Source organism: Balaenoptera physalus (assembly GCF_965194825.1).
Source record: "Balaenoptera physalus genome assembly, chromosome: 12".
In the NCBI taxonomy this organism is placed as follows: Eukaryota; Metazoa; Chordata; class Mammalia; order Artiodactyla; family Balaenopteridae; genus Balaenoptera; species Balaenoptera physalus.
Window position 1 is genome coordinate 82,743,605 of NC_138897.1, and position 13,408 is coordinate 82,757,012.

Below are 13,408 nucleotides of genomic sequence, written 5' to 3' on the forward strand. Positions count from 1 at the left end.
TAAGGAAGCCAGGCTCAGAGACATTAAGTAACTCACCGAGGGCCACACCGCTAATCAGAGGTGTCGGGGGAATTTGAACGTGGATTTCTCTCAGCTCCAAAGCTGACTTCTTACCTCTTTAACCAGGGTATTTTCTTGCTACTCCTCTGGATGAAGGATTTGTTCTCTATTCATTCAACAAATACTTTTATTGCCTTGGTGCCAGATTCTGCTCTGGGTACTGACAATAAAGAGTTGACCCCAGCTGCTTACTGATCTCTGCAACATATCCCCTACGTTAAGCCAGACCTGCAGAGAACTTAAGAACCAGATTTTATCATTTTGGCCTCTGTGCCACTTGATTTTGTCCAACTTTTGTGATTTAGAGTGGTAGCATCTCCAGGGAACCCAAGAGAGACAGTCCTGTAATATTTGCTCTTGGGCTTCATTAACACGATGGTACCCTCAAGAAAATCACCAAAAAACTACACAGCACTACATCATCTTTATAAGAACCCAAGGACAATCTCCCTCCTGGTGTATAGCAAACATCTCGATGTATTTGTCTTTTATGCACTCTTAGGGCTCTTGTAACTAACTATAATTCTCTTCTCGTTTTGGCAGCTCGAAAACTCAGAGCCAAATATATTTCTTTTATTTTTATTTTTTATTTTTTTAAAGGAAGTCCTTTATTTATTTATTTATTTTTGGCTGTGTTGGGTCTTCGTTTCTGTGCGAGGGCTTTTCTCTAGTTGCGGCGAGCGGGGGCCACTCTTCATCGTGGTGCGCAGGCCTCTCACTGTCGTGGCCTCTCTTGTTGTGGGCACAGGCTCCAGACACGCAGGCTCGGTAGCTGTGGCTCACGGGCCCAGTTGCTCCGCGGCATGTGGGATCTTCCCAGACCAGGGCTCGAACCCGTGTCCCATGCACTGGCAGGCAGATTCTCAACCACTGCGCCACCAGGGAAGCCCCAAATATATTTCTATTAACTACACAGGATGTTCCAGTTCCGAAGGCTGAGAAGCGACATATCCTAAAACTTAGTGATGCAAAACAACCTTTTCTTACGTTCCTGGATCCCGTGGGTCAGTGATTCAGACAGGGCATGGCACGGGGCAGTCTCTGTACCGCGATGCTGGGAGCTGAGGGCAGAATGATCTGAAGGCTGTTCGCTCGCACGTCTGGGGCTGGGTGCTAGCCGTGGGCTTGGGGCTTCAGCTCTTCTCCACACGGGCTGCTCCTCATGGGCTCTCCCAGTAAGCTCATTTGGGCTTCCTCACAGCATGGCAGCTGGGTTTCAAGAGTGAGTATCCCAGCGCAGGGGCAAGTTAGGCAGAAATTGTATCACCTTTTATGACCTAGCCTTGGGAGGTCTTCCAACTGAAGGGGTCACCACCTGTCGCCTACCCTGGGCCTGGCCTGTGTTTAGCTCAGTCCTTAGTGCTGGGGAGCATTACCCCACCACCATCACATTCCATTTGCCAGAAGTAAGTCCAGCCCAAAGTCAAGGGGAGAATCAGACTCCATCTCTTTTTTTTTTTTTTTAATTAATTTTTATTGGAGTATGGTTGCTTTCAAATGTGTGTTAGTCTCCACTGCGCAACAAAATGAATCAGCCCAGACTCCATCTCTTGATGGGAGAAGCATCATGGCCCTGGAAGACAGCGTGGGACAAAAATATTGTGGTGGCCACTTTTGGAAAATATAGTCTATCACACGTGACCAAATGGAATTCACTGACATATACTAATCACTCTTGGCCTCATTATTTTATTATTTGCCACCTGTGGATTGCATGCATTTTTGCAGTCAAAGATCCTTGATGGAAATAGGCAGGAGATAGACAGTGCCTGTCATCAATGCCGTTTTCTGAGTGTTTGTTCTATGCTGAGAGCCGTGTAAACAGATCCTTCCTTATGCCTTCACTGCTTTAATTCACAAACAATCCTCTTATCAATATTTTACAAGTAGAGAAACCAGAGCGCAGGAAATTAAAGAGGTTTACCAGATCTGGCATCGTGGAGAAGTGGCAGAGGTGGGGTTCCATTCCGGGCAGTCTGACTCAGCTGTCGCAGGTAGAGTCACCCCACGTGCCTCCATTCTCAACCTTTTGAACCTCATTCCACAACAAGATCCTGACATGGTATTGTAACATGAAGGCTCTACGAGATTCAGCTCTGTCCTCCCTCAAATGTCTCCTCTGACCACCGAGCGTTCTCAAGTGCAGCTTTCTCTGAGAAATAAGAGAGTATTCAGTGACTTCTGCATATATATCAAGATTAACATTCTCTCCAAGTTAGATCAGCCAGGCTGTCGGGAATCGGGGAATTTGGCAGGAAGTCTAAGCACCCACTTCTTGCCAGGCTCTGAGCTAACTCTCAGGAATCTAGGCACAAGACATTTAATGTCACACTCGACTGAGTTCTCTTGTAGGGCAGGGACTGTGCCATTTGGGCTTTGCAGTAGGTACACTGCAAGTGCCTGGCGTCAGGGCTGGAGGAAGTAGAAGTGTTTGTCTAGTCCAGCTATGAAAACTTGGGCGAGTGACAGCCCCTCTGAGCCTCTATTTGCTCACCTGTAAAATGGGGCTAAGAATGGTCCCTGCACACCTCCCAGGGCTATATTGGGAATCTTGTAACTGAGTAGGTCTCCCTTTTGGCCTTGACTTCTAAAACACTCAATAGCAAGTTTGGAGCCTATGCATGATAATCATATAAAATGCTTAGCATATAATGGACCCTCAATAATCGGGACTGTAAAGCACTCTGGGGCTTGAACTCCAAACTCAACCGAAGTTGATAGCAAGAGGGAAAAAGAGAATGGATGAAATCAAATGGAAATCTCCTAAAACCCTTTTTATAAACCTTAATCCTCCAAACCAAAGTTCTTGACCAAATGTCAGAGTTAGTATGTATCGATCTAACCAAATGCTGTCAATGGCTCGGAGCTGGCAACTTCATTGGGGTGTACCTGGCTGAGGAGTGTCAAGAGGGTAAAGTGGCAGCCTGTTTGGAGAATACAAGAAATTAGCTCAGCTGACCAGGTGTTGCTTTATCTGTCTCTGCCCAATTAGCACCGACCTCTTATTTTTATTTTCCGTGTAGGATGTGGTTGAAAGAAAGGAGAGCTTCATTATTTGCTCTTTGCTAAGTTCTTGGAAATATCAAGAATACTTGGCCCTCAAGACAAACCCCAGCTCTGGGCCTAAAAGCTAAATCCAGATATGTTATATATTTATTCAAGGCAGCAATTGGCCAGGAAACGACTATAAAACACACATTTTGAATAAAAGAGAGAGATTTATGGTGCATTTTCGAATCTGAGTCATATCTCTCTGCCTCCCCCTAGGCCAGGAGTCCTTAATCACTAACATACCCCCAGCTTGTACATTCGGTGGGCACAGAATTGCTTCCTTCTGGTCCTGTCCCAGTTAAAGATGTGATGGAGATTGTGCTACTTTATCTGACAGTCAGTAAATGAATTGCCAATTCATTCTGAGCTTAGATGGGGCTGGTTTTTTCCTTGGGAAGGAAAAAAGGTGAGCTCCTTTCATATGTATCTTTGATCAGTCAGGACTTGACAAATTATTTTCCCAGGAATTTCTCTATCCTCAATGCCACAGGGAAAAAAAATGGATTTACTCTAAAAGAATAGTTTTTATGTTTCAGAAATTAGAGTTATGTAAAAACTTTTCTCAGGTTCCTTTACCTCTCTCTGTCTCTGTCTGTCTCTCTGTCTCTCTGTCATTCTCTCTCTCTCCCCTTCTTTTCCTTCAAATGTTTTTTCCAGAGAAAGGAAGCAGATACCAGACAGAGTTGGGAAAGGCTGCTGGCAATAGCTGGGCTTCGGGCTGGTTATTTCAACTTCATGAAAGTAACAGAAATAAGGCTCACTCCCTGAATACAGTTGGTATTGGGAAAGCAAAGTCAAATCTTCTATCCCCAGTTTCCCTTGTGATACCTGGTTCTTTCTCCTCTGGACTCTTGTTTTAGAGACAAACTTTAGCCGGAAGAATACCTGAATGGTGTTTCAACTATCTCATGCCCATAGTTGAGACATCCGCCTCCACTTTGGAGTTACAAGGCCTCACTTTCCTCTTCTCTAAAGGTCTGTAGAGTATTAATATCTGACATTTCCAGGACCCTAAAACTCAGGGTAAAAATGGGGCTCCTCGGTGCTTTGTGACCACCTAGAGGGGGTGGGATAGGGAGGGTGGGAGGGAGACACAAGAGGGAGGAGATATGGGGATATATGTATATGTATAGCTGATTCACTTTGTTATACAGCAGAAACTAACACACCATTGTAAGCAATTATACTCCAATAAAGATGTTTTTTAAAAAAATGGTTCTGAAGAACCTAGGGGCAGGACAGGAATAAAGACACAGACATAGAGAATGGACTTGAGGACACAGGGAGAGGGAAGGGTAAGCTGGGACGAAGTGAGAGAGTGGTATGGACATATATACACTACCAAATGTAAAATAGATAGCTAGTGGGAAGCAGCCGCCTAGCACAGGGAGATCATCTCGGTGTTTTGTGACCACCTAGAGGGGTGGGATAGGGAGGGTGGGAGGGAGACACAAGAGGGAGGAGATATGGGGATATGTGTATATGTATAGCTGATTCACTTTGTTGTACAGCAGAAACTAACACACCATGGTAAAGCAATTATACTCCAGAAAAGATGTTTAAAAAAAAAATGGGGCTCCTCTGGAAAAGAATATGAAAAATACTATATATATATATGATTATATAGAGAGAATATATAGTCTGTATATATAGAATCACTTTGCTGTACACCTGAAACTAACACAACATTGTAAACCAACTCTACTTCAATTAAAAATAAATAAATAAGATTTTTTTAAAATGGGGTTCTCCGGGTAGTGAGCTGGGGTTATAATACAAAGCACACCATGTTCTTGGACTTCCCAGCCACCAGAAGCGTGAGAAAATAAATTTCTGTCATTTAAGCCACTCAGTTACAACAGCCTGCGCAGACTAATACATTGCCCTTCCTAATGGCCTGCCCTATGGATTTCAGACTTACCTACCAGCTCCCACAAACGTAAGCCAATTCAATAAGGTTCTTAATACATATCTGTACATCTCTTACTGGTTCTGCTTCTCTGGTTGAAGCCCGGCTATAGAACTATTAAGGGAAGACCTGTAAATGACTTATAGGCACAGCATACACACTCCTGGCTTTGAACGTAAATGTGAGGATGAGAAGTTACGTGGAGCAGAACCGAGTCACCCATCCAAGGACATCCTAGACCAATCTGCCCTCTGCCGAACCATCGGCTGATCACGGCACACAAGCCCAGCCAAGACTAGCGGAACTTGGCCATGATCCACAGAACCGCTCAGCCGATTCAACAGAACAACTCAGTTGCTCACTTAGTTCGTGAGCAAAAATAAATGTTTTTCCACACATGCCTCTGAGGTTTTGTGGTTGATTGTCCTGCTGCCTTGATTGTGGCTAAAGATCTCAGGGGATGTTTGAGGTGGCATGCTGTCAGCGTGCACTCAACTGTCCCCCTTCACTGCATCGGAAATTTGTGGTGGGCGGAGAGGATGCAAAAGCGGGCACGAGAATCACCAGCCACAGAGCCCTTGACTTGCTGTCCTCCGAGATGCACATCTGGTGAGGCATTCATTAATTCACTCAGGACATAGACGGCGAACACCTTCTAAATGAAAATACAATCAGACGAGACTGGAATATTCCTGCCCTCACAAAGCTCTCCTGACCCCAGGAGAGAAAGCCTGCAGTGAACGAAGGAAGAAGGGTAAACTGTGACGAAAGTTAAAGAAAGAAGTCTCTCCTATAAACACATTAAACTCTCTCATTTAACCCCTACCCCAAGCCTGGAGGCAGATCTGATTGCCCCCATTTTACAGAGGTGTAGACTGAGGCTTGGGGAAGTGAGTACAACTTGCTCACACACCAGAGGGTTAGCTGGGCATCCGAGACCAGGAAGCCACCAAGTCACAAAACCTCCTTTACTTTCCCTGAGGTTGAAGTCTCCAAGGACACGCCACCTGAAGGCACACATGCCCTGGCACACTCCAGCTGCCCATCTTCTCCTGTTCCTGCAGGTCCTGCAGAGGTGGCTTGGATCCAACCATCACATAAGGGAGTCTGGCAGCATGCAATGGTCACTCGTAAGCGGAGTGACCTTGGACATGTCACCTAAAGTCTCTGCTAAGGTGCTTTCTCATCTGTAAAACAGGAATCAGATTGGCCCCTACAATCCCAGTTATGGGACCATATAGGTATGCTGCTTGGTACAGGGACTGGCACATAGTATATGGTCAATAAATGAAAGCCACTCTTACTATCACTGGTACTAATATCAACCGTAGCAGGGGTGTCAGTCAGATATTAAAATTCTGTCAGGAATAACCCTCAATCTACTCTCCAGGCTGTCTCTCACCCTCAGCCCTTACAGTTCCAGGAACAGGGACCAAGCATTCTTAAATTCATATCTTCGGTAGGATTAACATGCCTGACTGCTTTTTGAAGAGGTATAAGAATGCATTCTGAGGTCAGAAAAGGTGCTGGCTTGTCAGCCTTCTAAGATGTAGAAACTTCTGTTCCTTCTTTGTTGCCATGGAAAATTCAGGGTTGATAAGCCACTTACAAAGCCAGCTATTTAAATAGTCTTCAATGTGGAGCCTGCTCGGGAAAGCTATGCTTTAATTATTGTTGAAGGTGATGATGGTGATGATGGTGATGGTGGTGGTGATGCCTTCCTAACCCCTAGTGAGCTTAAGTCCACTATAAAAATAGAGGAAGAACGTAGGGGTAGATTTCCCAGCAAGAGGAGGAAGAAGGGGAGGAGGAGAAGGACTCCTAACAACGATGATGATAATAATAATAATTAATACTCTTATTAGCTAAAAGTTATTATTTCCTCTACACCAGGCACGGTTCTCAGCACTTTACACTCCTGTCTCATTGAATCCTTACAAGAACAACCCTTTTAGCTAAGTACTCTTATTGTCGTCGATTCATAGATGATTAAATGGAGGGTCAAAGAGGTTAAGTGACTTGCCCAAGGTCACAGAAGCACTAAGTGGTAAGGTGAATTTTATAAGCTGGGTCAGGTAGAGAACAAAGGTGATATTCTTACAACTGCCTGATTCAACATACGTGTGTGTGTGTGCGTGTGTGTGTATGTATGTGTGTGCTTGTGTGTTTGTGTGTATGTGTGGATGTGTATTTGTTAACAAGAGAAGGACAGTTTTCCCAGGACAATAGTTTAACCCAGTAAGAGGACCAAGCCTGCAAAAAATCAATCCCAGAAAATGGAGCCAGAGATACATCCAGATGCTTCCTTGTTTCTGCCAAGGAGAACATTCCACGCTGAGCAGGCAGCCGACTGGTACTGGTACCCAGCTCTTGTCACTGCCGAGGCCAATATCACCCCTGATGGAATCTCCAACCTTTCATCCTCAAAGCAGACACCGGTGCCTCACCTTCCTCACAAACTCGATTTGGTCAACAACCAAAAAATAAACTAGATTTTATTTTACTAATTCTATTCCTAATTATAAAGAGAATTCATCTTCATCACAAGAAGATGGAAAATATTCAAATACACAAAGAAATTTTAAACGCTCACAATTCCCACCCCTATTATTATTGTGTTACACATCCTGGTTTTTTTTTCCTCTGAGCATGAATGAATGCTGTTGTATTTAGTAAAACTGAGATGCTGGTGGGCATGCTTCTTGTAACCCATTCTTTCACTCATAATGGATCTTGAAATCTTCTTCAAATCGTCTTCACAAATGTGGTTTTTAATGGCAAAGTGATATTGCACTGTCTGGGCAGACATTAATTTATTTACCCCAACTCCATACTGTATAATAAGGCTGTCTCCAGTTTTGTATGATTAAAAAAACACGATAAAAAACCAATCATGATAAACATCCCAGAAAATAAATATTTATGCACACCCCAGATTATGACCTTAGGACCGATTCCTTAAAGCAGAATAGTCAAATTAAGTGATTGGCACCTTTTTAAGGCTTTTGATCTGTTTTACTGAAGTCTCCTCCCCAAGAGTTTATCTATCTTCATTCCAGCCAGGAGTTTATGAAATTTCCTATTTCCTCATTAGCAACATGTATTATTCTTATTTTTTTGGCCATGCCAGGCAGCTTGTGGGATCCTAGTTCCCCGACCAGGGATTGAACCCGGGCCCTCGGCAGTGAAAGCTCCATGTCCTAATCACTGGACCACCAGGGAATTCCCTGTATTATTATTTTTTAAATATGGATTTGCTGAATCAATGAATAAAAAGTTTTATGTAACTTGCATTTCATGGATCAATGTCTTTCTTTTTAAGTGTTTATTGAGCACGTACTGTGTTAGGTACTTAACTGGACATTTCCAGAGATATTATCTCATTTAAACCTCATAACAGTCCTTTGAAGCAGGTGAAATAGCTCCTTTTAGTGACCAAGGAAGCTAAGGCTTGGACAAACTTAGGTTCCATGCTGAGCTCTGCCACACACCAGCTGTGTGATGTTATGGGTGTTCCCAACCTCTCTGAGCTCAAGAATCCTAATGATCAGAGTCTCTGATGGCTCTGGTGATCCTCTGCCCCACAATTTTGAGTCCCGCACTTGCGTACTCAGTGTTGGGCAAGGCAGCCAAAAGAATGCTATAACACTCCTCTCCCAAGTATTATACAAAGAAGCCTACTGGCTCACAAATCCAGTCTGCCATATGCAGCTGTGGGAACAAACTGGGAAAGATCTCAACACCATTAGTAGGTCCTCAACAAGTAAGGGTGTCTATCTGTCACACAGGCTTGGACTCCAACACATGCTTGTTGAACAAATGAATGAATGCAGACTCAGTGATTACTACCCATTCATGAATCTGTTATCTCATTTCTCCATCACCATTTCTGCCTCAGGACCTTTGCACAAGCTGTTCCCTCTACCTGAGATGTTTCCCTCCCAACTTTTCACCTGGCTAATTCCTACTCATCACTCAGGACTCAGCTCCTCTAACCCAGGTTAGGACTCCCTGTCTTATCTCTTTATGACATCATGAATGCTGCTTTCATAGTTCTCCCACCTTTGCAATCCTTTAATTATGCAGATGATTACCTAAGGGCTGTTTTTCTCAGTAAACCATAAGCTCCAGGAGGACACAACCTCTATCACTGTGTCCTCAGCAATTATCACATGTCCAGTCCAGAGCAAACATCCACTAAACATATTATAGAAATACAGTAATTTGTGTTGTGCCTTTTGACATCTAAACGACGAAAAAACCACATGAATCTTTGGATATGACATCCTTAAACCTACCAATTCCCTGAAAAGCTCCTTTATTACCACTGTCTGGAACACAAAGAGGTCAACCTGCATCTGTTATGGAAGGACAGTGTCCCTTTTTTGATTTATGAAACTTGCTGTGGACATGCTTTTAATGATTCTTCCTATGAGGCAATTGTTTGAGTGCTGGGGATGGGGACGTGAATTCTGTATTCTTACGATGCTCTTGAGAAAGAGTAAGACTGCCTATCTTGTAGAGTTGGTAAATTAGTTTAGAATTTAATTTTTTCGAAGATTTTTTTTAACCCATCAAAGTATGTATCTGTTTAGAGTATAGTCAGAACTCATCCAGTGAAACTTTCCTCATTCATTCTCTGTGGGGGCAGGAAGGCCATTGACCTAGTTTCTCCATTGTACTTGAAAGAAGCTGAATTGTCATTTCTGTATAATTAATTCACACTTCCTGGGAGTTCTTTGCCTAGGAAAAGTCCAGGGGGACCTGATGAAGTGAACAATTTGGAATTAACAAGCCAGTTGTTCCTGTTTTAAGGGGATGTGACATATTCAATGGTTCTAGATCATTTGAAAGGTGTGGGAGCTGAAATTATAAAAATAGGAAAAAAATTGCAGCACTGATTTACTTACCAATTTGCTGCTCTGTTCTGCCCTACACGTGTTAGATGGGACAAACTCATACATCCTAAATTCGTGGGTTTTAAGTAAATATCCATTGAAGGTCTGTAAAGTTGCCTATATTGGGACATCCAAAACCCTTGATTGCAGTAAATTAACTCAAAGAAGGAGATCCTTCAGGAAACCAAGGATTAGGTGTTACGTATAGTATGGCCGATATCATTTTTTGATCAGCTGGGATTCCTGATGATTTTTCCTTTCCGATGCCGACCCCAATTCAGTAAAAACAAATATCTCCATTCCAGAGACCTAAACCAGTGGGTAAACGTACTCAGCTCCATTACACTCAAGTACAGGATTCCAAATACCCCTGAGAACAACCAGAGAAAGCAGTTTCCTCCACCAAATTTCCTCTCAAATCAGTCCGTCGAAAGAACAGGGGAGAAAAAAATGGGTGTTCAAGTCCCTGTACTTTTGTAAGCACATGGTATTTATTAGGCATTAACTGGCACACAAATATACGAAACGAGTACTTAATTCTCACCCGCCCCCCGCCTTAGCAACATAAAAAGACATAATCGAATAGACACTCACATGACAGACACACGCCCTCACGTACTTGAACATACGCAGTCTCACATATTACCCTGTTCTCTTTATTAGGGTCAGTTAAAAACAAAACAAAACAAAACTTTTTTAATCAAGAAAGCAAAGCACATTTGAAAGAAAAAAAAAAAACAAAAAATGCAAACTTGGTTTTGAGTATCAATAAAATTAAAAGCTTTTGGCCAGCTCCCATGCTGGATTTCATTTCAGGTTATTACTTAATTAGAACTCCTATTTATAAATAAATAGTACCAGTAAAATATTACATCTGAAGAACCCTGCAATAACATTTTACTTACACACTTTTTTTAATACTGTTTTCTGCTTTCAATAACCACAGTTTAGGCCTGCGCTTGGTGCTGGTGTGACGTCTCTGGAGAAGGCTCCTCAGTAAGCACGTCTGGCTGCTTCTTTAGGATGGTGGCTTTTGCCTTTGTATCCAGATTGGGTCGGCAGTGATGGAGGTTTGGAAGCTGGGGGCTGGCTTTGTTTTTTTATCAGGACGAATATTTATTTTGGCTTTTTCACAACTCTTGTCAGCACAGAGCTTGCGCCTTGCTTATCGCAGTTCTGCCCGCATGTAAACCGGGGCTTTTTAAGTTTTTCAAAGCAAGCTTTCCGGTCGGGAAGCTATAGGCCACGTTTTAGCAGGCGGGAAAAACACGGAGCCGGGAAGACAGGGAGGGCCGAGTAAGATAGGATGCCAGATGGAGTCTGGCGTTACCCTGACTCCACTGGTTGGTAGCAGGCGAAACTGGACTTCGTGAGGATGGGGAAGGGAGGACAAAATCGGAGACACCACATGGCAGAGGTAGGTAATTTCTTAGTCAAGGCGGAGGGTTGCGGATTTAGGTTTGGGGGTGGAGGAGTATTTGAGGGCAACCCCACAAATACATATTTTGAAACATACTTGCCTCAGACCTCCCCCAAAATAAGGGACTGGGTCCCATTAAGAAAATGGAAAGAAAAAAAAATATATTATTATTTATTATATAACAACGTCAACATTAACACCAAGACAGGGAAGGACTCTTAACTATGCATGAGGATCAAACACTCCAGGAGGCAGGACTTTCTGGAGACCAAAAGAAAAGAAATCAAGGAGGGCATCTGGAGGTGGTGTGAATGTGGCCGGTTGATGAGTGTGGCGGGGGGGGGGGGGGGGGCGGAGACTCATCTCCTCTTGTCGGTTTTTTAAGTTTTGAGACAAAACAAAGTCACATTTTTTGAATTGTGGTTTCAAGCGACTGATTACATCAGTGTTGGGGCAGGGTGGGGGGTTCTCAAGTGCAGACGTGAACATGGGGTGAAATGAGACATCTCGTCCGTGGGGTTCTCCCTGCGACTGTCCCTCTCCCTCTCTCCCCTCCCTCTGGAAATGGCAGTGAAGGAGTAGGCCTCGCCTTAGCTGCTGTCATTCCACTCTGGAACCATGCCGACTCCGTGCACGGCCGAGTGGTACTGATGCGGGGACAGGGTCCTTGGCACGCCGTGAGAGTACAGGAACTCCGACGCCTGAAGGCTGCCGGGGGACTGGAGGCCAGTCTGAGGCCCACACTGCCTGACCACGGGCTGGTGGGCCATGGAGGTCTGGTGCTGGAACATTCCCTCTCCGAGCTGCGGGGAGCCGTGGTTCGCCATGCCAGCCAGCCGGGGGACCAGGGGCCCCGAGGTGAAGTGAGCAGAGAAGTGTTGATAGGGTAGCCTGTCCATGGGCTGCACGGTGGTGACCGTGCAGCTGCTGTATGAGGACATGCTGGGCCAGGCGTTGCAGCTAATGTCCTCCAGGCTGGGCACGGGCTCGCTGGGCGGCACGGAGCTGGCATACATGCAGGCCTGCCGCTGGGCTGACTCTGTCCTATAGGAGGCACCCAGGCCCTGCTGCTGGGGGTAGCCGGAGCGGTAGAACGGGTCCTCTTCACTGGGCGACGTCTCCATGTAGGGCTTCTTATAGGGATGATCTGTGGTGGAACATTCTTCATCTGCTGAGACAGGAGGACAGACACCCGTGAGGCCAGGATCAGCCACCCCATAGCTCAAGGCAGAGACAGCCATTTGGCCCAAGGACGGAAGAATTAAGTCCGGAAGATGGTTAGCTCCAACCTCCATTCTGATAAAAAGGGGGTGGACTGTCACGGCTAAGACTCTGGGCTACGGAGTTCTAAGCAAACAGTTTGACCTTTCCAAGCTCAGTTTCCTTTTTTTTTTTTTTTTTTAAATAATTTTCAGTATATTCCCTCAATAGAACATTAATGCAATCATTAGAAAAGATGCTTTGTATAGTTTCTAGTAACCTGGGGAAATTGAGCTCAGTTTCTTCATCTGTAAAATGGAAAGGGTCATGACAGCACCTTCTAGAAAGGGAAGTGTTGACAATGAAATGGGAAAATATAGATTAAATACTTAGTCCAGAGCTTGGTACAAGGGAACACTCAATAAATCACAATTATTATTATTATCTTCCATCCTCCCCAGCATGTGAACTTCATGAAGGCAAGACATGGTCTGGATTACCCATCACTGTATTCCCAGAACCTGGGACGTACCTAGTAACAAAAATAATAACAACAGCATCAACAATAACAGTAAAAACACATACGGCATTTACTCTGCCTGGCACTGTTCTGAGTACTCTCCATGAGGTCACCCGTTTAATCTTCTCAACAACCCCATGAGGTGGGTTCTCTCAGTATCCCCATTTTACAGATGAAAGGAGACACACAGAGGTCAAGAGACGTGCCCAAGGTCTTATATGGCTGATAAACAGTGGAGCTAAGGTTAGAATCCTAGGAATCTCGTGACAAAATTCCTGTTCTTCCACGCCATGCTAGACAGAAAGACACGCAGCAAATACTTGTGCAACGGATGGAACAGTGGATGGGCA

The 13,408-nt window shown here is 44.3% G+C and overlaps 1 protein-coding gene across 3 annotated transcripts in view; it reads right to left on the reverse strand.

Moving 5' to 3' along the window:
* Positions 1-5,809: 5,809 nt before the first annotated feature.
* The window catches only part of TBX5 (T-box transcription factor 5), a 53,391-nt gene continuing 45,792 nt past the window's right edge, over positions 5,810-13,408 (reverse strand). For all 3 annotated transcript variants that reach the window (XM_082416831.1, XM_082416829.1, XM_082416830.1), the window contains exon 9: positions 5,810-12,506. In XM_082416831.1, coding sequence (XP_082272957.1) covers positions 11,929-12,506 — 578 coding nt within the window. In that variant the 3' untranslated portion in view covers positions 5,810-11,928. The remainder of the gene's footprint in view (positions 12,507-13,408) is intronic.